Genomic DNA, 16603 nt, shown 5'->3' on the forward strand with positions numbered 1-16603 from the left:
CTATCTCCACTATATTAAAATAATAAGTTAAAAATGTCTTGAGTTTACAACAGGGAACTTCCAGGGACTAGTAGGTACTGTGGAGTTATATCTTGCTTTCTGAGCAACAAAACTGAATAGTATTCTATGAGCTTCCAAGAGATGTTTGTTGCTCACTAAATTTCCATTGACTGCAGACTATAAATGGGGCTTCTGTGGGTGTCACCCTCTGCAACTGATGACAAGTGCCCTTGGGGGACTCACCAGGTAAAGGCTCACCAGCTAAAGACAAGGAGACAGCAGTACAGCAAAGCAATGATATCCGATGGCATGTCAACCTCCATGTCATCCCATTAGACGATTTATAGAAGCAACTTCTTATCAAAAGAACAAGCTCGACAGTTCCATGAGTTCATCTAAATCCTAAAGAAACAAACTCTAGATGTACAAATATCAGTAACCACTCAAGATAGAAAAATGTTTAATATGACTCATAGGGTGCCAGCCAGGTACAGAAATGATTCTCTGAATTCGAGTGCCTGAACTAGTTTGTAGGCTACGGTAGAGGACTCTGCTCTCAAGGTCAGCTGGTATAAAGGGCACTTCACAGACACTTGGGGCACACACAGCAACATCTTCATTTCCACACTCAATGGTCTACTAAAGGAGGCAGTAGAGCAGACTGCAGTGTCCTAAGTGAAGCTGCTGATGTGTATCAAAAGGACTTGTAATAGGATGAGGCTTAGAAACTCTGGCAATCTCTTCATCTCTCATTAGGAAAGAAGGATGCTATCTTCCTCTGTGATCCCCAAAGTCTATGTCCTGACCCTGTTTTCTCAGAGGATGACATATGTATGATGTTTGTGAAGAATAAGCAAATGAGTTCATTCAAATCCAAAGACATTTATAATTTAGCCAGTTGTTCTGGTTTGGGAAGGATTCAATTCCTGCTGACATTATTGAGAGATTAAAGTGGACCATTCACAAGTCTGAATGGACTGGAAGATTTCTAAAGACTTCCTTTTCAGGACAGGAAAGCAAATCCCATCAGGAAAGAACAGTCAGCCACTGGGCAATTCAACTGCGGTCTGGTGATGATGCTGTTCCAACCATTCTGTTGCTAAAATGAAAATCCCAGAGATCTTAGTACTAATGTAGACTGAGAATTGGAGAGATTTTTTTTACAATTTTAATGGCATATCATACATCCATTCCTTCATTGATGAATTTATTGAAATAGATTTATTTCCATATTATGCATTATTCAAAACATACAACAACTATATTCTAACATTTCTTTATTTTCTCCTTGTCATTTCAGGACAGTAGATAGAGCAGTATACAATTATCAGTGAACCAATCACTACATTATACCAAAAAGAAAAAACTGCAAAACTAAACATACATAACATTATTTAGCATATCTGTTTCATCTGGCTTCTTTCAGTAGAAATAGTTTCGGTCCATGTATATTGTTACATGAATTAATAAGTCATTCATTTTATATTGTTGGGCAATAATCCATTATAGAGATAGACTGCAATTAATTCACTTACCTAGTTGTAGACATTTGGCTGTAAATTGTCTCTCTCTGGGGTGTATGGATTGCTTTTAAGTCAGTCAGTTAATCATTAGCATGTATTGGGCTGGATTTGGTATGTGTGCCAAGTCCTTCTCAACACTGGAAACATATATACCTTTGTTTCTATACTGCACTTTAAAGAACTTGTCATAAAGAGATAGTGTAGCATGTGTAAAATACACAGATATTTGTGGTTTAGTACATAACATGAGAACAGAAAAGGCCTTTATTAGAGAAGAGCTGTAGTGAATTATGATGACTCCAAACTGGATCAATATGGAGCTTTAAGTAGAATGAGTATTAACATGTATCCAGATATCATAATTACCAAGATTACATAAACTCCAAATAGAAGTTAGGATATAAAAACCATAATGAAAAGTATTTATTTTTTTAAAAGCCATAAAAGTCATATTAAATGAAGTGACCCAGTTCCAAAGAAACATAAACCCTATGGTGTCCCTCATACGGAATAGCTAGTACATGATTAGGCTAGCCATGGCAGGAGATCAAAATACCCCAATAGCTACACCCATATGATCACATAAGATTATGCCAAGTGAAATGAACTCCACGTTATGGAAACAAGAGTTATACCACCGTTGTAGTTATTTTCAACGTGCCATGTGAAACTGTACTTTTCGTTTTCTTTTCTTGTCTGTCTGATTGTTTTGTTTAGTTTTGTTTCTCTTATATTCCTTTCCTTTGCTACCACCGTATCTCATCTGAGTAGCCTGGATACTGTTTATACCAGTATCGGAACTGGGGAAGGGAAAGTGAATATCAAATTGAAAGACAACGGACAAAAAGACAAACCATTCCAAAAGCAATACTTACAAAACCATTTGGTGTAAACCAACTGCACAACTCTTGAGGGGAGAGGACAAAGGGGAGGGGGGAGAGGGAATGAGGGAGGAGATAACAAGTTGAACAAGAAATGTACTCACTGCCTGACATATGAATCTATAACCCCTCTGTACCACACTTTGACAATAAAGAAAAAATTTTAATAAAAAAATTAAAAAGCAATAAATAAAAGGAGCTACAAGTAAGGAATTAACAATATTTCCCTTGATAGGGAATTATACATGATTTGAATTTCTTGCTTATGAGGTTAAATATTGTGAACAGTTCCTGTAATGCATATGAATTACTTTTACTTTAAAAATCACTTCAATTTATTTCTTCATTAACCCCCTTTTAACTGGCTATAATTCACTTGGTAATGAGTACATGTGAGATTTTTAAATTCAAAACACAGAGGCCATGGCTTCATAGGTTCAATAGAAGACTAAACCTAGATTGAATCATGTATACAAACAGTTGTTGGACATTTAAAATCTGACTTTCTTACTCTAAATTTTTCTGAGTGAAACCACAGACCCAATGGATTTATACAGCAAATAAAGATGTGACTTAAAAATTGCATTTTATAGTTTATGTGCTTCTTCTATCAGACCTACAAATTCAGCTGTCTACCAGACATCTCTCAGAGATCAGAACTTAGAGAACATTGTCCAATGTCAAATTCATTATCCAAAATTCTGTCGTCAAAAACCGAATCTTTCATTTTCTTGCCTAAATCACCAAAATCTATTGTTTACTTCTTAACTACATTGTCAACTCTAGTATAATAGTGTTTAGTTTACCTTATTACATCTATGATGACATATTAACTATGAACTGCTGTGTCTCAAATATTAGTTAGGACCTACTTACACTAGAAATTTATTCATTGTTTATCCAAAATTCAAATTAAATTTGGCTTTTTATATACATATTGGCTTTCTATATTTTATTGGTATATGTGACAAACCTTTACTATCTATAAGATTCCAATCAAAGAAGACAATTAAGTTGGTTCTTAGTAATTGGGTTAAACTTTTCCTTCCGTGTTCATTTGATTAGCTCATGTGACAATGACATTAAAGACTCAGTGATTCTAAAATGAGTGATCCAGTTTCCTCATAAAGACCTACATGAGATAAAAAACTGACTTTAAAATGCTTACAAACTTTACCAGTATTTTTCAAAAATTGCCGAGTCCTCTCAAGGACTTCATGATAGCCTATGAAAGCAAATCCAGTTCAAAACAAAAACAAAAAGAGACCAATGTTTTTATTTTAAAAAATATTTTTAAGCCAAATCTTGTTTGAATATCACTCAAAATAAGCTAGTAGAGAAGATCCAGTCCCTTGGAATAGTTCTACTCCAGTTGGAAATGACATCTTCCCAATACTCTGTGGAACAAGGTCAGCATAGGAACAGCTGCCTTAAGGAATTCATTTTTGGACAACTAGAAGGAAAGAGATGTTTCCCTGGTGGTTTGGCCACCTGCCCTGTGGATCCTGTATAAATGCTCTGTTATTTGTAGTCTCATTTTTCCTCTTTGAAGTTATTATTTCTACAAATGAGTGCCTACAACCTTATAAAAGTCACATCTTTGAGGAATCCATTGGAAATATAAACCAATTATTAAAATAAGCAGCAACATTAAAGGTTAATGGCACCATTTTTTAAAATTAGAGTCATTTTTCAGTTTTATGGTTTCACTACTAATTATTCTGCTTTTATATAACAAAATAATTAGTAGTGAAACCATAAAACGGAATAAAGAATTTTCTGTTCCCTTTGGACAATTAAGTACATTGCACAGTTATTTTAACTTGCTTAAAATAGTAACATAAAAAACTTCCAGAAATATCAAAATGAGTAGAGATTTGAGATCTATGTTATGCAATATACCTGTGGTCCTGAGCCTTCCTTACTAATTCTCAGAAAACCAAAACTAAATGAAAGGAAGTGCCATTTACTGTCTTCATGCTGGAGGTGGGTGGCATTTAGGCCTTTGTGTCCAGTGATTCTAGAATTCTCTTGGGGAGACTTCTACCTCTTCCACAGTACTTAACAGCTAGAACTGGAGACATTTCTTAATGTGCCTTTCTTATCCAACTTTACCTACAAAGAATATTCCAGGAAAAGCTTCCATTTAGATGATCAGATATTTAAGGGCCTCACTTTGTCCAAAATTATCATCTATTTCCAAATCGAAGCATTGGAAATCACTGATTATCTAGGACTACATTTTCATTCTATGTAGTAATATCTTTTTCACATAAATTCCCTTAAAGACTGGAGATTGCTCTCAAATTGTGGGGGAAAGGGAATGATGGATAATTAAGTCTATGGGGCTGATGTTATTTGATCTTAGTATATTATTATCATAGATGGACATTCAAATGCTACTTCATTTTCATTTGGAGTGAAGCCTTTTTTGGTTTCACAACTTGAACTGTACATTTGGAGCTACCACCCATTAAAGGGACATAATATAAAATGTAAATATATTATTGATCTAATAATGGAGATACGGCAATGAAAATATGCACCTTCATGCAAAATCTAAAGAAAGGCTTGTTACATGTGCAAGTTTTTGTTTTCCCACATACTGCCAAAGTACTAGTGGTTTGATTCTGTCTTAACATAAGCAAGACTAAGGGAAAAAGTAAAGGTTTTAGTAGCTGACGGATGTGAGCCTGTATGACAGTTCTTCAGCTAACTTGATGTATAGTCACTCCAATTCCCATGAATCAAAGGTGCCTAAATGAAAAGTTTGTAATGAGGAGTATTCTCTCCTGTTCGTTTACCTTCACCTCAGAACTATAAGAATATCAAAATATACAATGAATAGCTGTCTAACATTTCTACCAGCTGTGTCAATAGCATATTGGTCTTGACATTTCTTGGCACTGTGTTTCTCTGTTGTTTTTTGTTTTGTTTTTGTTTTTGTTTCCAGTCCTGGGTTTGGACTCAGGGCCTGAGCACTGTCTCCTTGGCTTTTTTTTGCTCAAGGCTAGCACTCTGCCACTTGAGCCACAGCGCCACTTCTGGCCATTTTCTATATATGTGGTGCTGGGGAATTGAACCCAGGGCTTCATGTATAGGAGGCGAGCACTCCTGCCACTAGGCCACATCCCAGCCTGTTTCTCTGTTTTTTGTGATGTCTTATTTTGTAAGTTGTTATTTTTGTTTAACTAAATGGGACTATACATGTAGATAGATGTGTGTCAGTACCAAGAAGTTCTTTTCTCAAATCCCGAAATTTCTAATTTCCATTAAGTCTTTACTACTTTTTTTTCTGAATAGCAAAGGACATTTATTTTCAATTTTCCTATAGATCTATAACATATGAATACTGTGTTTCAATGGACTTACTGCATACTTTTTGCTGAAATTTTTTTCTGTAAACACAATTGTCTTGTTCAGTTTTGTTGTAAACTGACTTAAATAAGATGCACTGTTGATATGCTTTCCAATGTGTGTTTGATAAAAGTGATAAAATAAAGCTTAAAGATACAAAAAAAAAACCCTTTAACATTATATGGGACCCAAGTAAGTCCTCATTAAATCCAAACCAGAAACATTATAATTTACTAAAATAATTATTTACTGAGTATCTAGAAGACCTCCTTACTCTGTGCTGTATGAGTGCATTTTTTGTGCCTTAGCTTGTTTCTTTAGAGCGGGGTTTTTCACCTCAGTACCCTGGACATGTAGGCAGATACTTCCTTGCTGTGGGGGCTTCTCTGTACACTGTAGGACATTTAGCATTCCTGACCTTCAAGTTTTAAGTTTTGACAATTAGAAATATCACTAAACATTGCGAAGTATCTCCTGGTGGACAAATTTGCCCTCTGTTGACATCATCAAATTAATTAATTAATAAGTAAAGTGACAACAGTAGTTAACCATATGTGGCAAACTATTCTTATTTTACTCAACCTTCTTATAAGAGTTAGAAGTTAGTTTTATGTTAATGCACATTTTTCAAGTGAGAGCATTAATCCCCAGAGAAATCAAGTACCTAACCTGACCAACAACATTCGGTTAGGTCAAGTTTTGCTTCCAAATTCTTCTCTAGATCTTGTACAATTATCTAGACAGCTCTGCTCCTTGTTTGTCCCATCTAATTTTAAATTAAAATCGAGGTGTTAAGAATAATTAGCCTTAATTTGTGATATTTGTTGGGCATTTACTTTATCTTGGGTACTTATATAATTACATTTATCTTTATCAGTTGATGACAATCTACTAATTACTCGCTAAATGGATGTCCTCATCAACATCTTTGAGAAGAATTGAATAAGTCACTTACTGTGGAAATATTAACCAGAATAACCCTAGAGAAGCCCAAGTGGCTAGCAACTGAGCAGGAAGTGGCTTGTCATACTTCAATGAGGCAGAGAGTATTTAACATAGGTGTTATAAAGTCTGAATTTGCCTTTGATTACCATGTTAAACTCTCATAAGTAACTGTCCGTCTGATGGAAGGGGATTCTCATCACAGTGTAGAGGCTTGAACTCAGGACCTGGGAACTGAGCTTTTTTGCTGAAGGCTAGATCCCTATGACTTCAACAGCAGCTCCACTTCTGAATTTTTGCTGGTTAAATGGAGATATAAGTAGCACAGACTTTGCTGCTGTAACTGACTTCAAACCACAATCCTCAAATTATAGCTTCCTGACTAGATAGCATTAGGTGTGAACTACCATTAATTGGCTCCTATTGGTATTTGACTGTTGCTGTAAGGTCACAAATGGACAAAAGCACAGTAGTGACATGGTCAGGTGTGCAAATGGCAATGACAATGGAAGTGAATAATGTTGGTGTTGGGAGAAGATCCCATATGCACTAATGTAAGGCTTTCAGCAAAAGACAAGATAGATTGAAATATCAGATATGAAAATTTATTAACAGAGCAAAGGAAATCCTTCTCCCTGTAATGGACTATTAGAGCAATAAGTAGAGTTTATTTGTGGAATTTTGTTTGTACCAAATAAAATAAAACCTTTCCAAGAAAATATGTGTGGCAGCTACTGTGACGACCTGGAGAATTTGCACTGATATATGGAAATTCTTTAGACACACTGTAAACCTGTTCTTATCACTCAGATACCCCAAAGAAACTAAATATCACTGTTTGTTTAGTGGAAGGGCCTGAGCTACAAGGTAAATTCTGAATAGTGTTCCTGCCTTTCTAGCCTAGTTAATTCTACGTATTTTCTTCTAACCATGTCATCAGAGAAAGATGAATCACTGCTAATAGAGATTCAACCAAATGGTTTTGAAAAATGAGGAAGCCAAAAAATGGTAGGACAGCAGCAGTCCCAGACATTCAGCAAATGGTTGATGACCAATGAATGAACCAAAATTTGTATTCACTTCACTGACCTGTGACCTCAATGCTTAAAATTAGATTAACTGAAAGTTAGAAATGCCCCTTCAAACATTCAATAGTGGTTTTCTTATTTTGTTTTCTATTAAAATAAATTATAGACCACTTTTCATACTGCAAAATAATGTGAGATTGACTCTTTCCTCTGTACATTATGCAGTAGATATTTTCAACTTTGTTACTTAAAATGAGCATACACTCATATGTATGTGTGTATTTATATCTGTATAAATACATATGTAATAAGTATAAATGCATAAGTATATAAATGCATATATATAAACTTATCTTCTTCATGTGTCTTCAAGCCTTTACTAGTCATTCTTCCTACTTCAGTCTATTTAAGATGAGGCATTTTATTTTGATATCAATACATTTTATAATCCTGATGCTCAAAGTATAAGGATAACAGTGCTTTGTTTTGTTTTTATTTTCTTTAGTAATACTCAGGGTCTTATGCTTAAGTCATACACCCTCTTACTTTTCACCTTGGATATTTTTTAAGTAGGCTCTTCCTCTCTGCCTAGGCTAGTCTGGGCTGTGCCATCCTGTCACTGGTGATGATAGGCAAACACCACTATGTCCAGCCAATGAGTGACAGGAGTCATATATACTTTTATGCTCAGGCTAGCTTTGAACCAAGATCTCCTGATCACTCTCTCCTCCTCCCTGCCCCCACCCTCTCTGGGCCAGCTAGAAATGCAAACCTGAGCCACAACAAGAAAACAGTTTTATCTACCAGGTTGCACAGGTTTCTATAGTTGGGTCTAAAACCATAATCTAAAATCAATATAGTTGCAGTTTAAAGAATGTCATTAGCATCCAGATGCTTTGGAAGAATTTTAATTGAAAATGACCCCAATAAGTAAATATTCTTGATCCATTTTCTAAATGGGCAGAAAGAGGATCAGCACAGTGAAACAGACCATACCTTTAACCAGTTGTATTGTAGAATTGTACCTTTGGTCCAACTAGTTAGCAAAACCTATGTTTTTTACAACATTCTTCTGGATTGAAATGTTACTTCCTCCCTTTATTTCATCTAGCTTTTACCATGAACTGGAACCTGATGAGTTGTTCTGCATTAAGTAGTTTTAATTACCTCTCCCTTTCCTTGTCATTGCTCTGGGATGCCATTTTTCTTTCTATGTTCAATAGCCTCACTAATGTTCCAACCAGCTCATACTAGAGTAAAAGAGGCTCATGTAGTAGGTTATGTCATAAATGTTCAAATTATGACATTTTTCATTTATAGCAACATACCCTCCAACGTGTTGTATATTTGAGCCAAGGGAAAGATTGTTACCTTTGCTTTTGTGAATATCAATTTAGAAAATATTTCCAAATTCAGGAAGTAACTAGACACATAATGCATAATATTTTTAAAACTAGAACTATGGTTAAAAATTAACTTTACTGACCATGCAATTTTTCTAAAACCAAATATAAAAGTAGATTTTGAATATTGGTAGGTTTTTAACATTGAAAAATGGGTAGATTAAAACTTTTAAGTAAATGTGTTTACCTTTCTTATTCCAAACTGCCACCAAACATAAAAGATATGTTTATTCCAAGTCATCACTATAATTGATTCAGTCCTATTTCACATGATAGAGTTTGGGTCCTAAAATTAAAAAAATATATTATCTTTAATAAACAACTTGCTATTCATAAAATTCTTACACATTCTTTTTCATGTGAATATTTTAGGTGTATCAATATATGCATGAAACGATAACTGTTAATGGCTGTCCTGAGTTCCGTGCAAGGGCCACAGCAAAGGTAAGGCTTGAGTAACTTTAAAACTATACTTGAGCCCAGTGATGTAGTAATTGATTGTGCGCGTGTGTGTTTCAGGTATTCTCGTGTGTACACTAAGAGAATTTAGACATCAGTGGCAGCCCAGAGTCTAGAACCAGTACTACTTTCCAGGTAAAACTCCTAATGGAAAATTGAACGTTTCTGCTGCTTCTGTAGCTTAAGAAAGGAGAATGATTTCATTAAACTCGCTAAATGTCCATTTGGCACAAGCAAATCTACTGGTTCACTGTCCAAAATAGTTGTTTTTCTAGCACATTACTCTGATCTGAAATAACTGGTATCCTGGTCAGTGCATGAGAATTTATCTGCACAGATAAAAGGACAATAGCTAAGTATGCGCAGAGCTCACCTGATACCTCTGACCCAGGATCAATCTTTCCTTGCATTCAGCTGAACAGTGGGTAAATTGCTGAAGAATGTTAGCATTTGTTTAAATGTGAGACTAGTCATCTCTTGTAGTAATGAACACTTTTGCTCTTTAAAAACTTGGATCCAGATATCACAGAGACTCTACAAATGAAAATAATATAGTAATAGAATCATGAGATTTTTCTGAATTATAGATTCTTAGGAAACAATAGTAGTTTTAAACTAAAATCACTGATGCTGTTCCAATCTCACAACTTATAGAAATATTAACAATAGAATATGACTTGCTTTTTGAAAAGCTTTAGTCTTGTAATAATATACCCAAAGTAAGTATTCAGTGAATCAAATCAGAATTTTCTTTCTAGTTCTTTTGTGTTATATCACCTGTTGTATGGTTTCTCACCTGATTTTTCAGTTTTCATTCTGTAACTGAACACTGTAGATTTGTAAGTTGGTTTCTTTTTTTTTCCTCTAACTGGGACAAAAAAAAAACAAAGAGGGTATAATTACCATTGCATCATGCTTTGCTTGTACTCAAGTAAAGACACAGAGAAAAATGATCCCTACATGGTTTAATTAAGGGGAAAGTGAATTATGTAGTGTTTTGCCATTCTCATTTCTTATTCATGTAGAACAGCAGGATAGCAGCATAATGTTGCAATAGCACAATATTTTCTGGTTGTTTCTGGGCTGTCTGCATTGCATCCATGTCAGCCATTAAACCCTATGCATGATGACAAGGTTTGCATGAGCAAATGCATGTAGCTAAAACAAGCCATTATTTCCATGTCAGCCACTAGCTCTCACTAGATGCAGGCAGTAGTATAATGCTGAATTGATGTGATAATGCTGTGTGTGGATAAAGAATGTACAGTAGTTGAGAATCAATATTTTCACAGTGTTGAGTAAATCCCTTTATAGTAGGCATCTAATCAACTGTGGCTAAATTAGGCTAATGCAAGTGGAAAATAAGAGGCAGACAGAATTTTTTTTCTTGACTGAACCTTTTCAAATGCTATTATTTCATTTCCATGGGGTAAAAGGGGGGGGGGGTGGCAGGAACGAATGGTAAGTTATTTCCCTAAATTTACTTAAAGAAATTAATATATTAATTTTAGAATAAAAATTTTGCAACATTTAATGATGTTTTCCATATGTTCAGTTTGCCTATGTCATTATAGTACTTGAAATATGAAGGTGAAAATAGAGAAGAAATCTTGGGTCAGATAAAGGTCTCCCATAATAGCATGGAATATTGTTACTACATATGAAATAATTGCCTTGAATCCTTAGGTTCATTTTAATTTTTATGTTCTTTTGGTCATTCTGAGTTTTGTTTTTTAAAAGCCTATATTTATTAAATCAATGTTCTTATTTACTAAACCAATAGTCTTGTTTATTAAACCAGTGGTCTTACAATAGCAGGATTACATATGTATCATAAGAATCTGTGTATAAAAGTGATCATCAGTTTACTGAATAAGAACTTATGAACATCAATGGGCAAATGGGAAAATTACCACATACAATCTTCATTTAATATGATCATCAATATTTAAAGTAAAAACATTTTTTTAAATACTAGGTAGTGTGCATGTATAGAAATTATTTGGAGTCCCAGATCAGGAACATTTGCAGTTATCTAAGGTAATAGTGAAAGATTCATAAGGGAGATGTTTATTGTGTTGCATAAGCTCTGGAAAGCTGGAAATAGATAGATGGGGCCTCACCACAGAAATGACTCAGAGATGGTATCTAAATGAAGACATTGGTTCCTTTAACAGAGTGCTGTAGAAATGTACAGAGTTGCCTAAGTTGTTCCCTACACTGCGTATGACTTGTCTTATTTCCCTTGTTTTATTACCAAAAGACCGTCTTTTCTTTCAGGCCACAGTTGCAGCTTTTGCAGCAAGTGAAGGGCACTCCCACCCTCGGGTAGTCGAACTGCCAAAGACTGATGAAGGCCTTGGTTTTAATGTGATGGGAGGAAAAGAACAAAATTCTCCAATTTATATCTCACGCATCATCCCTGGAGGGGTGGCTGAAAGACACGGAGGCCTCAAAAGAGGAGACCAGCTGCTATCTGTGAATGGAGTGGTATGTTCATAAAATAACTAGAGATTTTTCACCCAAAGAACATTTCTTTTCCCTTTCATTTCATTTTTTTAATGTCTGCTATTATGAAGTTAGTCTTGAAATCCTTGGACAGATTATAATTTTGTACTCACCAGCTTCCTGAACTTTCATGGATATTACGCCCAGTAAAAGCAGTAATTTTGTATTCCAAATTTCATTGTATCTTGTTCTGGTATGACAAACAGTAGCAGTTTGGGAATTAATCCCAAGAAACTCTACAAACATGTAGAATTTTTCCCTAGAACACTGTAAATGAGTTAATGTCTAAAAGAATATCATCATTTCAAAGTACCTTTTAGAATTACTCTAATCAAATATACACATTTTAAAAAGGGCAAAAAGTGTTCATAATATAGGTGCTTTTGTTTTCATTGGAGAGTAATTTTGATGTTTTCTATAATGATACAGGAACAAGGGAAATTCACCCCCCAAAATTATGCCCTATCTGTAGCTGCACTACAATAAAAATGTCTAAACTTAACCCCCCAAATGTTTAATTATACTATCTATTCACTTTCTATATTACAGCTTCCTGAAATATTTTAGTAATTTAAAATGTGTAGAATTTTAAAGTAAAAGTGTATGTGTACTTTATTATTTTCCAAAAATCCAAATGTTATTTGTTTGTCATGATAACCTTACTGCATCCATATTATTTTACTACAGAGATAGCCTCCTGTGAAACGAAGCTCCAGCACTTCCACTTACGTCACACATAAAGTAATCTAAGATACACTTTACAAACATGAACAGAACCACATGAATGTTTTCCCCTCTACTAATTGAATATTTTTCTAAGAATTTAATGTTAAGTAAATAAAATAGGTCTAGGTTCTTGGTAGCTCTATTGATTCATGTTTTGAGTACAATATTCAAAATTGGGTATTTTCAGGATGTGATCATTTTATTGGCAAATACAGAGTAAAATTCTTATGTACTTTTTAATCATGTGTATGTTTTTTGCTTATAATCTGGCTCCTAGTTGTATACTACTGGGGAACATTTGTTTCGATGCCGTTATTCTCCAATGAACTTGAAATCACCCATCCATGGATTCCAATTTTGAAATTATTTTTATTTATTTTTTTCCCATGTCATCATGCTTTGAGATAAGCTTTCTACTGACTTTTCAGTAACTATAACTGTTTTCAAAGTATATTTTAAATAAGGGTTCAAGAGGTGGGCTTTATTGTAAAGGGATATACAGAGAATGAGATATGCATGGCACATAGTCACCCATGATTCAGAATTTATAGATTCTCTGAATATACTGGGCACAGAAACAACAACAACAAAAATACAGAGTTAAAGCAGCAGGAAAAAAAATACAAAACACTTAAATATCTTACTAATACCTGTATCTGTACAATTGTGCACTAGATGCTTGTAACATCAATTTGATAGGTAATTGACATTGAGTATGCATGATGAGATCTGAAGAGCCCCTCTTTAGCCCAAGTTGCAGTGCTGTAGGCACCACTGCCCATTCTTTACAATGACCAAGTGAGGAACATGGAAAGCAGTAGGGAGCAGCGGCTCAATGGACTCAAAGGGACCTGGATTTTCCACTCAGTATCCAGAGGATTATGGGTATAAAATGATAATCTAAGTCTGAGTTTCCCTATCAAAAAAGGGTGAAATGGCAACTTACTTTAGGGTCACTGATTGAAAATTAAAGTTCCTCAAAATGTCAGTTAAGAGTCTACTCTGTGGTAATTTAGTTATGTACTTTTTTCCTAGGAAAAGGGGGAACATTGAGCCGAGGGAGGGTTAAAACCCCAGTGGTACTGCTTGTTTTTTGCTGTTTTTTTCTATTGTGGTGGTGGTGTTTGTTTTTGTTAACTTACTTAGAGGTAAATCTTTTTTTTAATGGTACATTTGTATATTCAAAATTTGCCCCGTCATTCGTTATATTTATTATTTTACTTCTGTATATGTATATATACTATTATACTTCTTAATTTTGCTTGTTATACTTATTACTTTTTATTCTTATTATCTTTTGTAAAAATTAAAGTATGAAAAATGCTTTTATGCCTTCTAAAATATTTACCATTTTTTTGCATTTTTCACTTGTTCTGCTAATGTAAGGGTGGATTTACTATAATTTTATCTTTGACTGATAAACCTTTTTTAATTTTTTAATATTTTTTTCTTTATTGTCAAAGTGTGGTACAGAGGGGTTACAGATTCATATGTAAAGCAGTCAGTACATTTCTTGTTCAACTTGTTACCTCCTCCCTCATTCTTTCCCCACCTCCTTCTCCCCCTTTTCCCTCTCCCTCCAAAGAGTTGTGCAGTTGATTTATACTGTAAGTATCGTAAGTATTGCTTTTGGAATGGTTTCTTGTTTTGTCCTTTGTCTCTTAATTTTGATATTCCCTTTTCCTTCCCCAGTTCTAGTACCTGTATAAACTGTATCCAGAGTATTCGGATAAGATATAGTGGTAGCAGGGGTATAACCACAGGAAGGGAATACAAGAGAAACAAAACTAAACAAAACAATCAAACAAACAGACAAAAAAATTAAAAAATTAAAAAGGTACAGTTTTACATGGCATATTGTAAATTCTGTTGTGCATATTGGGACCTGCTAGTAAATAAACATTTCATTAACAGGAAGGCAATAGTGGACTCTTAAAACCTTTGCTAGTAATTTGATGAAATTCCACTTTCTAGAATATTCAGATATTTTTCCAAATTCCTAATTTTGGGTGGTGGGGGCGCGGTGATTTCATACCTCAGAAGAGCAAATACACTAGAGTAAGGGCTAAACAACCAGAAATTCTATTAAACTCAATGTTGAAAGTAGAGTGGTTTAATTCCCCTCCCACACTACTGTGATTTTTGTAGACACCCTAAGATTTTTATATCCTGTTCATGTCCCCAAGAGATTTTAATATTCTAAATATATTTAAAATGTGTAACACTACCAATTAAAATCCATTTGCAGCATTTGTCATGCTAGTTAAAAGACCACTAATAATACCAATGAAATCCATTAGGCACAACATCATGTGTTCATTGAAATAAGTATTAAAATGCCCTTTCAGAGAACATGGTTAATGTATTGACTTTCTTACACAAAGGGGGGCTGACCATGCAAGCGTGGTTTTTCCAGCTCCTAAAGTTATGGATTAAAATTTTGCACTTAGATGCAATCAAACAATACATTGTACTCTGCCTATGTTAAAGTGCTTAAAAGTAAATTGTGTACATTTTAACAGTGCCTAATATTTATCAAGTGTTCATCCAAAGGTAATTTTCTATACATGAGAAATTTAATGACTTTATGACTTGCTTATAATCATACAACAGTTGTCATTCAGTCAAGCATCTCCAGGCTTTTAACACTCAGTTTATTATAAGCAATCCCAAGCAGGTAGCAGTATTTAATTTTTAAAAATTATAAAATAATGAAATGATGTTTTTCTCAGTAACAGAAATGGAAACACAGACAGAGAGACATATAGAAACAGAAGCAGAAACAGAAAGTAAAACAGAGACAGAGAGAAAAAGACAGAAACAGAGAGAAAAATGCAGAGACAGAGATAAATAAATGATAGACTGATTTCTATTTCTACTAAGAAACCATTTGGGAGAATCAATATGGGAGGTGCCTCATTCTAAAGTGAGAACAAATTCTGGAAGAAAGTGATTTGGAAGACCAAAACAAATGTTCCTTCAGTATAACTCTGAAGAAATTTACCAACTGCCTTACTTAAAAAATAAAATTATTCCATGGCTCTTTAAACATTTGGAGAGAACCCTTAAATGTCTGATCATCTTTATTTGTCTGTTGTTTGTTGGTTTTCATATCCTGGCTTCATTTATGTTATATTGCCTTGAAAAAACTAGCATGTTAATATTGAACTGTTAACATGGAAAGTTAACTAATAAAGTAGAATGGAAAGAAGGCAAACAATAAGCAGAAGTAAAGAAGACACATCAGTTGACCAATTGATTTTTTTTTCCTTTTAGTTTCTATGAGTCAAAACAGAAGGAAACTTACATCAGCTCAGCAATAGTGGTTTTTTTGTTTGCTTATTTCTCCCTACTTTGGGGCCCCACAGATACTTACTATGGGATTTTCATAAATGAGATATTGAATCACCTCATATAATTTTGTGGCAAATACAGAGAGGCCTTTTGTATATGCATACTTATTTCGTATGTCAGCCCTCAGCCTTATATTACTTACAGATGAATGCTTAATGAAAATTTAATGTTAATAGTTCACAATGTTGAAGTTAGAATTTAAAGCTTCCTGATAATCTCCCTTTCTCTTTTTCATGCTTAAATATAAACTCTCTAGGACTATTTGTAGAGGTTTCATCCATAGTGGAGACAGCATAGACAGTAAATGTATTTGGTGATATGTCAGGATAGAAAAAAAATCCCAGTGGCTTAGTACAATAAGCCTAATTTAATAAAAACTCTACTTGAAGTCCTGTTCCTATGCCAGAAAAGTAATCATATGT

The 16603-nt window shown here is 34.3% G+C and overlaps 1 protein-coding gene across 3 annotated transcripts in view; it reads left to right on the forward strand.

Moving 5' to 3' along the window:
- The window catches only part of Lin7a (lin-7 homolog A, crumbs cell polarity complex component), a 129082-nt gene that overhangs the window by 73023 nt on the left and 39456 nt on the right, over nt 1-16603 (forward strand). For 2 of the 3 annotated variants that reach the window (XM_048358962.1, XM_048358970.1), the window contains 2 exons: nt 9507-9578; nt 11874-12083. In XM_048358962.1, the coding sequence (XP_048214919.1) occupies nt 9507-9578; nt 11874-12083 (282 nt within the window). Of the gene's footprint in view, nt 1-9506; nt 9579-9653; nt 9729-11873; nt 12084-16603 lie in introns of all 3 variants that reach the window. The other variant, XM_048358980.1, reaches the window with a different exon arrangement.

The sequence above is a fragment of the Perognathus longimembris genome, chromosome 1 (genome assembly GCF_023159225.1).
Source record: "Perognathus longimembris pacificus isolate PPM17 chromosome 1, ASM2315922v1, whole genome shotgun sequence".
In the NCBI taxonomy this organism is placed as follows: Eukaryota; Metazoa; Chordata; class Mammalia; order Rodentia; family Heteromyidae; genus Perognathus; species Perognathus longimembris.